The following is a 12,874-nucleotide window of genomic DNA, read 5'->3' on the forward strand; positions in this document are numbered from 1 at the left end:
ATTTTTCAGCCTTGTAATGAGCACATGGCTACGTAATAGCTATCTAAGAGACGAAAATCTTGAAAATTTATGAACCTTTGAGTGAGTGGTCCCTTTGATCATTTATTTCTGTCTCAACTTGATTTGAAAAGCAAGAAAAAATAAATAAAAATAAAAACCAATGAAATTAGGATAATGATAATATTAATTTTGATGATATATACATGTATACATATCACAATGAAGGCCCTACCTTTACCTATATGTGCAAGAGGACTGATCTATCAAACATTAGAGCCACTATTTTTCATGGCATGCTTTGTGTGGCCTTAGTTTTCTTTTTGGGCTTATCTTAATTATTAAAAAAGAGCAAATCCCATCTCCAAAATTAACCCCTGAACAGTAAAAAATAATTCATTTGGTTTGATTTAAGTTTTTGGATAAAAGAAACAATTTAGTAAATAGGAGAAAATACACTTTATCTCTTGAACTATCCACTCATTTGCACTTTTAACTCCAACATTTGAAAAGTGACACTTTACCCCCCATTCAAACTTTCAAATTGTTGCAATTCGACCATTCTAACTTTTTTCTTCCCAAAATGCCCCATCCCAACTTAAAAATAAAAATAAAAAATTAAGGGGTGGCCGGCCATCCCAGTTGGGCCTAGGAGTAGCTTCGTCCACCCCTTAATCTTTAAATTTTTTTAAAAAAAAATTTTAAAATTTTTTTAACTTGAGATAGAGGCATTTTGAAAAAAAAAAAAAAAAAAAAAAAAGGTTAAAATGGTCTAATTGCAACAATTTAAAATTTTGAAAAGGTAAAGTGTCATTTTTTAAATATTTGGATTAAAAATGTAAATGAATAGATAATTAAAGGAAAAAATATATTTTTCCCTAGTAAGTAATATAATTATTTTTCATTATTTTCTGATTTTTTTGTTCTTTTAAGACGACCACATAGTGTTCCTCACCACAGACTTGATGGTTGACAAGGACTTGTGTGGGCGTTTAGTCATTGACAAATCTTATTTGTCGGCTTGACTGTGTCTGTCCCGCTCACTCACAAGTGTTAAGATGGAATCCAACTACCAAATTGTTAATACTATTTCTCTTGCTCTTAATAGTATTTGGTTAAATTATTAACATAAAATGGTTTTAAAATGCATTTTTTAATTTGAATTTGAATTTTTTTTTTTTTTTAATCTAATGTAAAGTTGATAAATATTTTTGGTAGAGTTAATATTTGAAAAGGGTTTTGTATTTTGAAATGTTTCAACGATTTTAGAAAAGTATTTTTTGGGTTTGAAAATCAATAAAGTGTTTTCACAACTGTTAGTGATAACTTTTTGACTTCAATCCACCAAGCTGATTGTTAACATATTTGAATAAAAGAACCCTTTCACATGTATCATGTAATGTAAACTAGGGAATTTCATATTAACATGACCCAAAAAAAACAAGGACAATTTATATGGGTTGGAGAAAGTCTTCGTATCCCTTTTGTTTGATAAGACTTTTCCTTTATAACTTTTTCTTTTCCTTAAATAAAAAAAAAATTAACAAATGGACGGAGAAGTTTTTTCAATCCAATCTATAAAATTGTCATATGTCCCTTAACATACAAGAAATACATATTATTTTTAATAATATGTGAAAAGCACATACACTTTTTTTAATAGAATTTCTCCTGATTCTTTTAGTGTTATTAAGAAAGCATGTATTAAAAAAAAAAAAAGTATTTCTCACATGCTTAAAAAATACATGACGTCTTCAAGGGGTAGCTCAATCGACTGGAGACCACGCCTTATGAAGTGAATGTCACTAGTTCGAATCTGTTCTTCCCCTCGTATAGACATGTCAAAAAAATAAATAAATAAATACATGACAATTTTATTGGCTGAGAGTTTAAAAGAAAACCCTGCCAAGTTTATTAAGTTGACAATATTTTTTGTCATTAAACTTCGATGAATATTGATTGTCACTTGCATGAGATTAGTTTTCATACTCATTGATTCGAGCCATTATCCTTCGATCTTAGTTGTTTATGATGAGATTAGTTCTAGAATAAAAGTACGCCTTTCCAGCATAGCATATTATAAGAGTAATGCTAGAAATTACATTTTATTTTATAATTATTTTATAATGCTCACGTGGTAATTTCAACCAACCTTTGAATCAATTATTATTATTATTATTATTTTAAAAAATCATTATTGTGAGATAAAAATATAAACCTCCAAATACATACTTAGAAGTATTATTACACATGACCAAAAAAAAAATTCCAAACTGTATTAAAGGAAATGGTTTCAAACACTGTCTATAAAACTATCATATATTTTTTAACATGTAAGAATTACATAATTTTTTTAATAGAACAATTAAAAAAAAAAAAAAAAACACACATAATTCTTACGTGCTATATAAACACATGATAATTTTTCATGCAGAACTAAAGAATCTTTCTTTGACCCAATTTGAAGAAAGTTTTTATCCACACAAATATGACTATGAATTCCACTACATTACTGCTTCAAGATATTCTATTCCACAAAAATCTTGATAGGCCAAATTGTTGTCATTCCCATATACAAAAATCTTGATAAGCCATATATATATATATATATATATATATAAAAGTAGTGTTACACGTCTTAAATTTTTTTGTCAAAAGTTAGTTCTCAAATAATGTATTACTATCTCATTCAATTTATTATTTTAAGAAGTGTGTCACACATCATTTAAAAATCAACTTTTAAAAAAAATAAAAAATTAATATATAGCAATAATTTATATAATACCGGTGTGTATAAACAGTATGCACGCCAATGTTATAATTTTTTTTTTATTGTTTAAATATTATTTTAATTATATTTTATAATATTATAACACCGACATGTATACCGTTTATATGTGCAAGTATTCTATATATATATATATATATATATATCCACGCACCTGAACAACTGGTACTTGATTAGCAGTAGCCTAAGCCTAGGGTTGCCTCAATTATAAAGTTTAATGATTAATAGGGTTTGGGTTGGCCAACTGCAAGATAAGATGTGATTTTTTATTGTCTAATCAAGGGCCCAAACTCCATTAATGCTCTTTGACTCTGGTCACCATCCCCTTCTCCCTCCCACGTCACCTCTCCCGATTCCCGGTTCATTTTTCATTTCTTACCCTTTTGTTTCTTCACCCCAAGTCCTTTGCTTTTCGGATTTGCCGGAGTTTCTTTTTCTTGTGTTTTTTTTATCATGTCCTTATATTCCGCTTGGTTTCTAGAAATGAACCGCATAATTGGACACCACCCAAAAGAATTAAACTACTCCAAAAGCCAATAGCCCTTGCTAGCTTTCTCTGTAAAGCAAATCTTCCATCGTCATCACTCAATCTCTCTCTTTCTCTGTTTCTTTCTCTATATATTTTACAGAAAAAAGCTCTACAAACTTCAAAATTCTTCGGTTTGAATTTTCAAGCTCAAATTTCAAGAATGAAAAGTCTGAGATCTTCGTCGGCGATAGAGACGGAAGGCCGTGAAGAAAGTGGCCAGAATTCTGAGCCGTTGATTCCGGGGTTACCGGACGAGATCGCCGAGCTCTGTCTTCTATACCTTCCATACCCATACCAAGCTTCCGTAAGCTTGGTGTCGTTTTCATGGAAAAGAACCATTAGAGACCCTTTCTTTCTTAGCTCCAAGACAGCTCTATCGCTCTCTTTCCCTTATATTTTTGTTCTTGCATTTCACGAATCAACGGCCAGGATTCAGTGGCAAACGTTGGACCCGCGATCCGGCCGTTGGTTTGTCTTACCTCCCATGCCATGCCCCTGGACCGCGTGCCCACCGGGGTTCGCCTGTGCCTCACTGCCACGCCAGGGGAAGCTTGTCGTCTTGGGCGGTAATCGTATGCGGTCAGACCCAGAGACTCCCATGCAGTCCACGATCGTTTACCGTACATCAACGAATCAGTGGTCGCTGATGTCTCCTATGCCGACCCCACGATCGTTTTTCGTGGCGGGGAGTATTAAGGGGAAGATCGTAGCCGTTGGTGGAAATGGGACCGGCAGCACCGAATCGATCGCAACCGCAGAATGTTATGACCCCGAAAGCGACACTTGGACGGCGGCTGCCACGATAGACACGAGGTTGGCGAGGTACGAGTCCGCTGTAGTCGGGAACAAGATGTACGTTACGGAGGGGTGGTCGTGGCCGTTCAAATTCTCGCCCAGAGGCAGGGTCTACGACCCGGATGAGAACACGTGGCAGGGGATGAGCAAAGCGATGAGGGAGGGGTGGTCGGGGCTCAGCGTGGTTCTGGACGGGAGGATGTTCATGATATCGGAGTACGGAGACTGTCCGATGAAGGTGTACGTCCCAGATGATGACACGTGGAGGTATGTGGGTGGGGAGAAGTTCCCGCGTGAGGCAATGAAGAGGCCCTACGTTGTAAATGGAGTGGAGGGGAGGATTTATGTGGTGTCGTCCGGATTAAACGTAGCCGTAGGGAGGTTGTTTGAAGCGGAAAAGTGGGAATTCAAGGCGGAGTGGAGTGTTGTGGCTGCTCCAGAGGCTTTTCATGGCTTTTCTCCTCTAAATTGTCAGGTACTTTATGGATAAACAATTGTGTGAGGAAGCCAGAAGGGTAATTGGAGTTCATTATGTATTTTTGTTTCTGAAGAAATTACTTAATGGGAAAGCTAATCTTTCATGGCAAATTAATTAGTACTTAGTCTGGAGTTATTGCCTTTTTTCTTTTTTTTGGTGAAAAGATAATGAAATTCTTGTTGAGAAGTCATATGACGTATCGTGATACCGGCGAAAAGTGAAAACTGCATTTTAACGCGTTTAGAAATTGCTAAAAAGGAATTCCTACATAGGTTTTTCATGACTTCAAAAAGCAATTCATCTATCACTTCTTCTCAACAAATTGCTAATAAGGTTGCCAACTCATCACCATCACAACAGTAAAATTGACTTGACAATTTGACCCGCAAACTCAACATTAGTTTTAAGATTAAGATTTAAGTTAAACGGGTTCGAATCATAAATGAGTCACTTATTTAATAAACGTATTGTGTTTTGTTTGATATAAACAGATTGGCGAGTTAATCAAGTTAACACGAACTTAATATGTGAATCTGTTTTGCTGGCCCTAATAATAGTGTCCATTAGTCTAGTAAGATAAAAATAAGATAGAGTGTAGTATTTAACATTATTCTAATTTGTAATACTCCTATATCGATATTCTGAAGAAAAAAAAATGGCTATATTGTTTATGCATGTTAATACTAATAATATTATTAGAATCTATTTTAAGAGTAAAAATATATATATATATAAAAAGTTAGGATATGCATTAGAAATGGACAAGTTTAGGACACGCATTAGGGAACCAATCTGTGTTCAGGTTCAGATTGGTTCCTGCATCGGCACAAAAAACAGGTTTCCTCGGGACATGGGGACGTGGCAAAGGTCAACCTGCAGCAACACCCTGTTGCGCATATTCCTGATGTCCAAATCCAACGAAGCGGACCATTGTTCATTTGTTTGTTTTTGTTAGGCAATCTTTATGTAATATTATATAGTCCACTTTTGGATTTTTGCTAACCCATTTAGCCCTTCTCTATCAAATTCATTCAACTTTACAACTACCCTGTAACATGAGGCAACAGCTGTGTGATGCCTATCATTTTTGTGTAAGGTTTTGTTTTCTTAGCGTGATGTTTCCTTTTGAATATATATATATATATATACCACCGCTTTAATGACCCTTTTTTATATTAAAGGGTCGAGTCGCTACAATAACTTGTACATATCAATTAGCATCTTATAACATAAGCAAATCACATCAAAGATTATAATAATGCAGCGGGAACAATTAAAACAATACTAATACATGTTAAGGCAATTTTTGGGTTGGAACAAACTACCACAATAGTTACTGCATGATTGTACTAAGATGGCTCTCCCTCAATGTCAAAGGGCTCTCGATAGTTGATAGGAACAGAAGACACTCTGATACTTAAGTTAGTATGCATGTTTTAGAAAACACTCTGATACTTAAGTTAGTATGCATGTTTTAGAGTGTGAAAGAATCGCTTGATTATTTGATAACTTATGCATGAAAACATGCATACTTAGGTTAGTATGCATGTTTTTCAAAAATTGATTCTTAAATGATATGTCGTCACTATTATTTTGAGAAATGTGTCACTCTCTCATGGGACGGTGAAATATCACTTAATAACCAACATTTGAGGGGGGAAAAAAAAAAATTGAGAAGTATAGCATTTCCCTAAAAGTTTATAAACATAACAAAAATGATGACAAATTCAAAAGGTGGACTAACCGATAGTCTGACTTTAAAAAAAGAAAAAGAAAAAGCCAAAGTAGAAGGCTACCGAATCCTCATCAACACTCTCGTGAATTGTAACACAAGGTCCACAACATTATCTATGCAATTGTTTAGTAGCTATACACATTCAGCTGCATTTATGGGGTTTTCTTGGCCTTACTTGCTAAGAGATGGAGCTTTTTTCTTTCTCTTCTCCTCACTTATTCTCTCAAACTCACTCTCCCACTCAGCCCATGTCTCTCTCTAAACCCATTTTCTAACTCATAAGATTTTCATCCACAAATCACCTCCAAACTACCCAAACCAGAGAGAGGCGATGATCACTCGAGTCTTTTAATTTGGAAATTTTGGTGACTCCATTCTTTTTCAAAGGTTCAAGAGATAGCAATGAATATATGCTAGCTATATTTTGAAGCATGTCTTGGAAGAGTAAAGTATAAGCCAAGGAGTCATATAAAAAACATCCCAGAGATGCACTGAGATAGTGTGCAGGTAGACGAGAGATTTTGGAATAAACAAATTATCATGCGTTGAATAATAATCATGAAAAAGGGTATATACTATATATTATCATTCCCCATTCCATATTGGAAGGAATTCCTACTCGCTCATGCTTATGACGAACCGCACTCGCCTTTCTAGGACATGATCAGATCATAATCAGACATCATGCATTCTTGCTTACGTGTTCAAATCACTTGCATCCAGAAGCTTCAAAAAAAACGCGCGTATGACATGGGATTCTTTCAGAGATAAAACGCGTGGAAAAGTAATCAGGTAGGGGCTAGAGTCTTCTACATACGCGCTTCAAATAACACACACGATTTTCCAGCTTCCAGGAACCCGCATCATTCTCAATCCTTTATATGCACACACAAACATAATCACCTGCCAAAATCCATAACCTAAAAAATTCCAATCTCCCAAGTTTGTGAAATTATCAGCAAAATTCAGAGAGACAGACAGACAGAAAGAAAGAGAAGGGATGTGTCTGGTTTTTGTTTGCGACCAGGACGAGAGGGTTGTGTCGAGGCAGGCAGCGCCGGGGGCGTGTCCGTACTGCGGGGGGATGGTGCAAGCCATGGACGTACAGAGCCAGTGGAGGTTCTGTTTCGTGCCTCTCTATTTCCGGAACAAGCGCAAGCACTACTGCACCATATGTGCCAAACGCTTGGTCGTTCAGTGAAATATATACATACCCAGATACCCAGATGAGATGATCAGATCAAAGGCTCAGCTTTTTGTTTTCTTTGTTGTCGTTTTTGTTTGAAGTATGTACTGAGAGATCTATCTCCTTGTGTATAATAATAAATACTATAGTTTTGACCTTTTCAATTACTGCGGCATGATATCTTTATCTCTGTATACTTTTTCAACATTTTGCTTTCATGATTCAATGCACCCATAGAGCAGCACTAATTGAAAATATTTGTTCACATTTGGAAGTTCTCATTACTCCCCTAAATGTGGAAATCTCTTCGGCTCATTTGTTTTGAGGACCATGATCAAATGTAGTCGGCTAACCTTCTTTGGCGTCTCATATTGCATGGTCAAAGGGGCGGAAAGTAAGAAAATGCAGAAATTATTTAGGGAAAAATGTTTTAGACCAAAACATAGCCTTTTAGAACGAGAGTTTCCTAGCAGGCGATCATTTTTCCTAGAGCTTTTACATTAGTCAATTCCATATCTACTCTCTGCTATAAGTTGGTCCATATTGAAGATAAATTCTATCACTCCTGTGAAGAAGAGACTAACGCATGCAGCATAGGGCTCTAAACAAAGTGAGCTTTATTTATACATTTTCCATTGTTTTCTATTTTCAATTAAAGAACAATTCAACAAACATACGTATAATTACTTTTACTTTTATGTTACATCATTTTGACAGGTAGAAAAACAAAACGCACACTTTAAAAAGCATTATTAAGGGCTAAAGATGAAGATTTAGCACAAGTTCGATAAACATAGGAGACCGAGAGACAATTCGAAGATTTAGTTCTCATAAAATGACTTCTCTTTTGAGTGTATATTCTGTAAGGATTGTTTTCCATTTATTGTACGATACAACATGATGCAAAACACTGGAATTATAAATACAATACAGCCTCTCAGGGATGAATAGATTGCTTGAGGCTTTTCATCAAACACCTTGTGTGTATACGTTTATAAATACAATACAGACAAAACATGGATCCTTCTTGTTCCTTCCTCACGTGGCATGAACGTTGTGGTTTGTAAATGGGTTTTTAAACTTCAAAAGAAATGTTGATGGCTCAATCGAACATCACAAGGACTGCTTGATTGCCAAGGGCTTTCATCAATGATCGGGCCTGGATTATGACAATATCTACAATCCAGATGATAAGCCTACAACTATTCACATCGGCTGCTCCATGAAGATGCGTATATGGCCCTACCGCCTAGATTTCAGATTCCACAATTTCCAAATTATGTTTGCAAGCTTCAAAAGGTTCTTTATGGACTTAAACAGGCCCCACGAGCCTGGTTTTCTCCTATTCTGGATACTGTTCTTTGCAGTTCTTTACCGTCCTTTGCTATTGATATTCCTACCGCTCCCGTCAGTCAAAAAATAGGATGACAAAAAAGGTGTGCCTGGTCTGGTGTAACAAATATGACTTGATATGTTGATCTACCACTGCTTTCCATATCCCTGGATAAGCCTTTTTTTTTTCTTTTTTTTTTTTTTGTTGGTAGATAACCTCCGAACACTACTTAAAAGACTTGGCTTTGGGGTGGTTTCTCTGCCCTTTTTTTGTTTCAAACACCTTCTCTTCTTGAGTTATATCCTCTTCACTCTTTCTTCTTATGGTAAATCAAACTGCATTTGATTGAGCCAATATCACAATTTGGAAACTTCTTTATCCAAATTTAATGTTAGGCTTAGCACCAAGCTTATTGAATTGGGCTTAATTGACTCGAGATCTGATTCATCTCAATTTATTATCATTACCGGGTCCAATCTCGATGCAAAGGACTTAAACAGAGCAACTCTAAACAAACTAAATAAGCTAAAGATAATGATGAAGACCAACATCTGTTGGTTAAACAGAGGAGACTGAAAGATAATTCGAAGACTTAGGTTACATTTGGTATTAAGAATGAAAGAACGTTGAATGGGCTAGCCATTCCCATGGCCCGTGAGAGAATGACTAGTCCTTAAATTGAGATAAAATTAATCCTACTAACAAACCCTATTGAGAAAAAATAATCCCTGTTCGAAATATAATTACCCCTACTTAAATTAGTGTTCCTAACCTTATCACCTATCCCTAATTGAATTATTACTCCTAATCCTAATCCTAATCTTATCACCAGGCTAAAGCACATAACATACTATTTCACATAAAGGCTGTTAATCAGATTGCAAGGTTTGCTTCAATTCTAAATTGATTAAGTAAGCGAGAAATTCAAATTCAATCTCAGCAACTCAAATTCATAATTCAGGCATTTCCCAGCAGGACAATATTCAAAAAAAAAAGGGGGGGTTGATGAAATTAAGGTTACCTCACTTGCAGAGTTTCAACTTCTTGAAAAATGATGATACAACAGATTTGGGATAGGGCTTGGTAGCAAGGCAAGTTGGAATGTTTTCAGGTTGTTCTATCCACAGTTTATGAGTGATGCCACCAGCTGTGAGCTTTTCTGACAAGTTCAAGATCTGAGGTTCTCCTTTCACCTCAAGAGTGACCTACATTTTTGAAAAATACAATGAATTACAAGTAGGTCTGTTTTAGGCAATTAGCTGGTTCATAGGAAAACATGTATGAATCAAAACCTTAAAAGTTTTAGACCATATTCTACGAGTAAAATTTGGAAGCCCTGCCTCTTCTCATGCATACATATTATATAAATTTCCGCTAGCAAGTAAAATTTGCCACTCTTGGAACATTCTTAATCTAACCTTCGGAGAAAATTATGAAACGCATTAATAAAGAATAGAACAAGGCTTTTTACCTTATGCATAGAATCAATGTTTTGGGGACTACAATACTCGACGGTGTGAGGATCGTCCTTGTGGGACCAGACGGCACACACGGAGGCATGGCAGCCCTGTGTCACGACGCTTCCGAGCGGCCATGTGTCAATCAGGTCTCGCCGGAGCACCACGTACTGGACTAGCACGTCGGAGTTCTCCGCCTTCACGCCGTTGCCGTCCTCGTGTACGGCGGGTTCACTCATTGAGTTCGAAGGCCGAGTCCAGACGCGCCGGGGAGACGAAAAGGTAGCCCTAATTGTAGTGATTGAGAAGGGAAATCGAGAGTTGGAGGATGTGAAAGTGAAAGGAAATGGCGAGGCGCGAAGAGATGCCATGCCAATTGCCACGCTCAGTGGGCTCGAGTCACTGAGAAGAAGAGAGAAACGTCAACGAAGCCCATATAACAGTACAGTGTGGGCCTCCGAAAAAACTAGGCAAGCCTACTTTGTCTAATATTCCAATAATAGAGTTTTCAACTTTTCACAATTCAAACTTTCTTTTTTTTTTCTTTTTAAAGAAAAAATATCAAAATTAATTCATGTGCTTAATCAAAAAAAAAAAAAAAAAATCCCATGTATTTTCAATTTGGTCAAATAAATTTTCGAAATTTAAATTATTATCAAATATTTCACTTTAGGGATCCAATCTATCCCTATCTCTTTGACATTGTAATGGAGTTTTTTTTTTTTTTTTTTTTTTTTTTTTTTTTTTTTTTCAAACCGATGGAGGAGGCTGCTTTGGGGACGGAGTTCCGTTCCCATTCGAAATGCCAAATCGTCAAACTCTCCCATCACGGATATCGTTGCATACTATCATATACTAGCATACTGACCGAAGTTGACCCATTCGTACATGGTGCACCCATCACATCCATTGAATCTAAAGCCAAATAATAAAAGTAAATATATGTAATCTTAGGGTCAAACACATGTAATGGTAGCACAAGACCTATTGTCATATCATACGATACAAATATTGTTTATTTATCGTAAATCATATAGTAAGCTATTCCCATTTGAAACAGTTATGATCACATTATAAAAATTAGTAGCCTCATGACATATTATTTGAAAAGTAAAACATACTCAGTTCACGGACATATCACGTATATATATATATATATATATATATATATATATATATATATATATATATAAAATAAAATAAAAATCTATAAGTATTTACTTGCCTCATGTGAGTCTCCTCACTCTCAAACATCTCAACTTCCGAGTTACTCCAATACATAACCTAAAGTCAGACACTGTTACACTAGAAATCCTAATCTTGCACATCGAACCCCTAATTAAGAAATAAAAACCCTAATAAGAATCAATTTAGTGAAATGTTTGGTGACTACCACAATGTTTGAGAAACCCAAAACTAGCTCCTAAACTCATTAGAGCATCTCCAGCAATTGATGGCTATTTTAGCCACCCAAATCAACTTTTTTTAGTTTAGCTACTACTTTTTCACAATGAACTCCAGCAAGCTCTTTATTTTACAATCTATTTTATTTAAATATTATTTTTTAATCTTATTTTTATTGTTTTTTATCCTTACATTTTCTTCCTCTCTCTCTCTCTCTCTCCAAAACCAGAGACGGATACCCTGTGTCCCTGCTCGATGTATTTCATGGCGACAAGCTCTTTGGTCTCTTTGTTGCGCATAAGCCTAGCCACCCAGAAGTTCCAGACCCTATGTCCTTTACAAGCTCGTACTTCTCCATCTATATCTTCTCTTTCTTTCGCCTCTGTGCAATGTACCAAACCCTGATTTCAATCTCACACTTGTTGAAAAAATTCCAAGATTTAAGCTTCAATTCATGGCTTCCGGCTCATCAAGAAGCACAAAATTCCACAGCAATAGTTTGCAAAAACTAGAAATCAGAGAGAATTTGGGGAATTTGGGATTTGAAGGAAAGCAAAGAATCTGAAAATAGTGATTTCACATATATGAGAGAGAGAGAGAGAGAGAGAGAGAGAGAGAAACTGTATGCAATTGTAATCCCTCATCTCTCTTGAATTCCATTTCTTGCCCACCATTTTTCTTGCTAGGAAGCTCAAAAATGGGGAAGAGAACGAGCGAGGGAGAGAGAGAGAGAGAAAGAGAGAAGGGAGAAAGAAAGAAAAGAATTAAAAAAAGACTAACATGTGCTACAGTGAACTTTCATATTACTGTAGCATATGTAGGGAAACCCTCTATCTTACGATGTCTGCTAGAGCATGAAAATAGCTAGATTTAGCTAAAAAGCTAATTTAGAAGTATTGCTGGAGATGCTCTTATTCAACTTAACGGCCATAAAAAGGCAAAGCAACATGACAACATGTGGGAAGTACGAGCAAGTTTAAAACTTTTTGAAAGTCTAGCTAACCCATGCATGCTTATAGAATGTTGGGTCTTGGATCAATCAGACAAAGCCCAACGGCCCAAAGGCCCAAAAATTCAATAGACATACTAGGGCTGCCAAGCCCTAGGTCGGCTTAGCCCAATGAGGTCTCGAGCTCTTAACTAGAGACATAGCTCATGGGTCAAGATGGTCA

The 12,874-nt window shown here is 36.0% G+C and overlaps 3 protein-coding genes across 4 annotated transcripts; 2 read left to right on the plus strand and 1 right to left on the minus strand.

Moving 5' to 3' along the window:
• Positions 1-1,688: 1,688 nt before the first annotated feature.
• On the minus strand, positions 1,689-10,675 carry LOC132190099 (Peptidyl-tRNA hydrolase II (PTH2) family protein). Of its 2 annotated transcripts, none has more exons than XM_088519353.1 (3): positions 10,313-10,675; positions 9,863-10,046; positions 1,689-1,813 (listed from the first exon to the last, which is right to left on the minus strand). In XM_088519353.1, exons 1-2 carry the CDS (start codon positions 10,667-10,669, stop codon positions 9,864-9,866), a joined length of 540 nt encoding a protein of 179 aa, XP_088375479.1. In that variant the 5' UTR covers positions 10,670-10,675; the 3' UTR covers positions 1,689-1,813; position 9,863. The 2 variants fall into 2 exon arrangements, with proteins under 2 accessions (XP_088375479.1, XP_059460967.1); XM_059604984.2 differs by lacking the exon at positions 1,689-1,813 and adding an exon at positions 8,354-9,176.
• On the plus strand, positions 3,114-4,728 carry AFR (Galactose oxidase/kelch repeat superfamily protein). The gene has a single exon (XM_059604515.2). The coding sequence runs from the start codon at positions 3,475-3,477 to the stop codon at positions 4,597-4,599; it is 1,125 nt and encodes a 374-aa protein (XP_059460498.2). The 5' UTR covers positions 3,114-3,474; the 3' UTR covers positions 4,600-4,728.
• On the plus strand, positions 6,998-7,675 carry LOC148583638 (uncharacterized). The gene has a single exon (XM_088510609.1). The coding sequence runs from the start codon at positions 7,323-7,325 to the stop codon at positions 7,521-7,523; it is 201 nt and encodes a 66-aa protein (XP_088366735.1). The 5' UTR covers positions 6,998-7,322; the 3' UTR covers positions 7,524-7,675.
• Positions 10,676-12,874: the final 2,199 nt, after the last annotated feature.

Source organism: Corylus avellana, chromosome 9 (genome assembly GCF_965113065.1).
Source record: "Corylus avellana chromosome 9, dhCorAvel1.hap1.2, whole genome shotgun sequence".
In the NCBI taxonomy this organism is placed as follows: domain Eukaryota; kingdom Viridiplantae; phylum Streptophyta; class Magnoliopsida; order Fagales; family Betulaceae; genus Corylus; species Corylus avellana.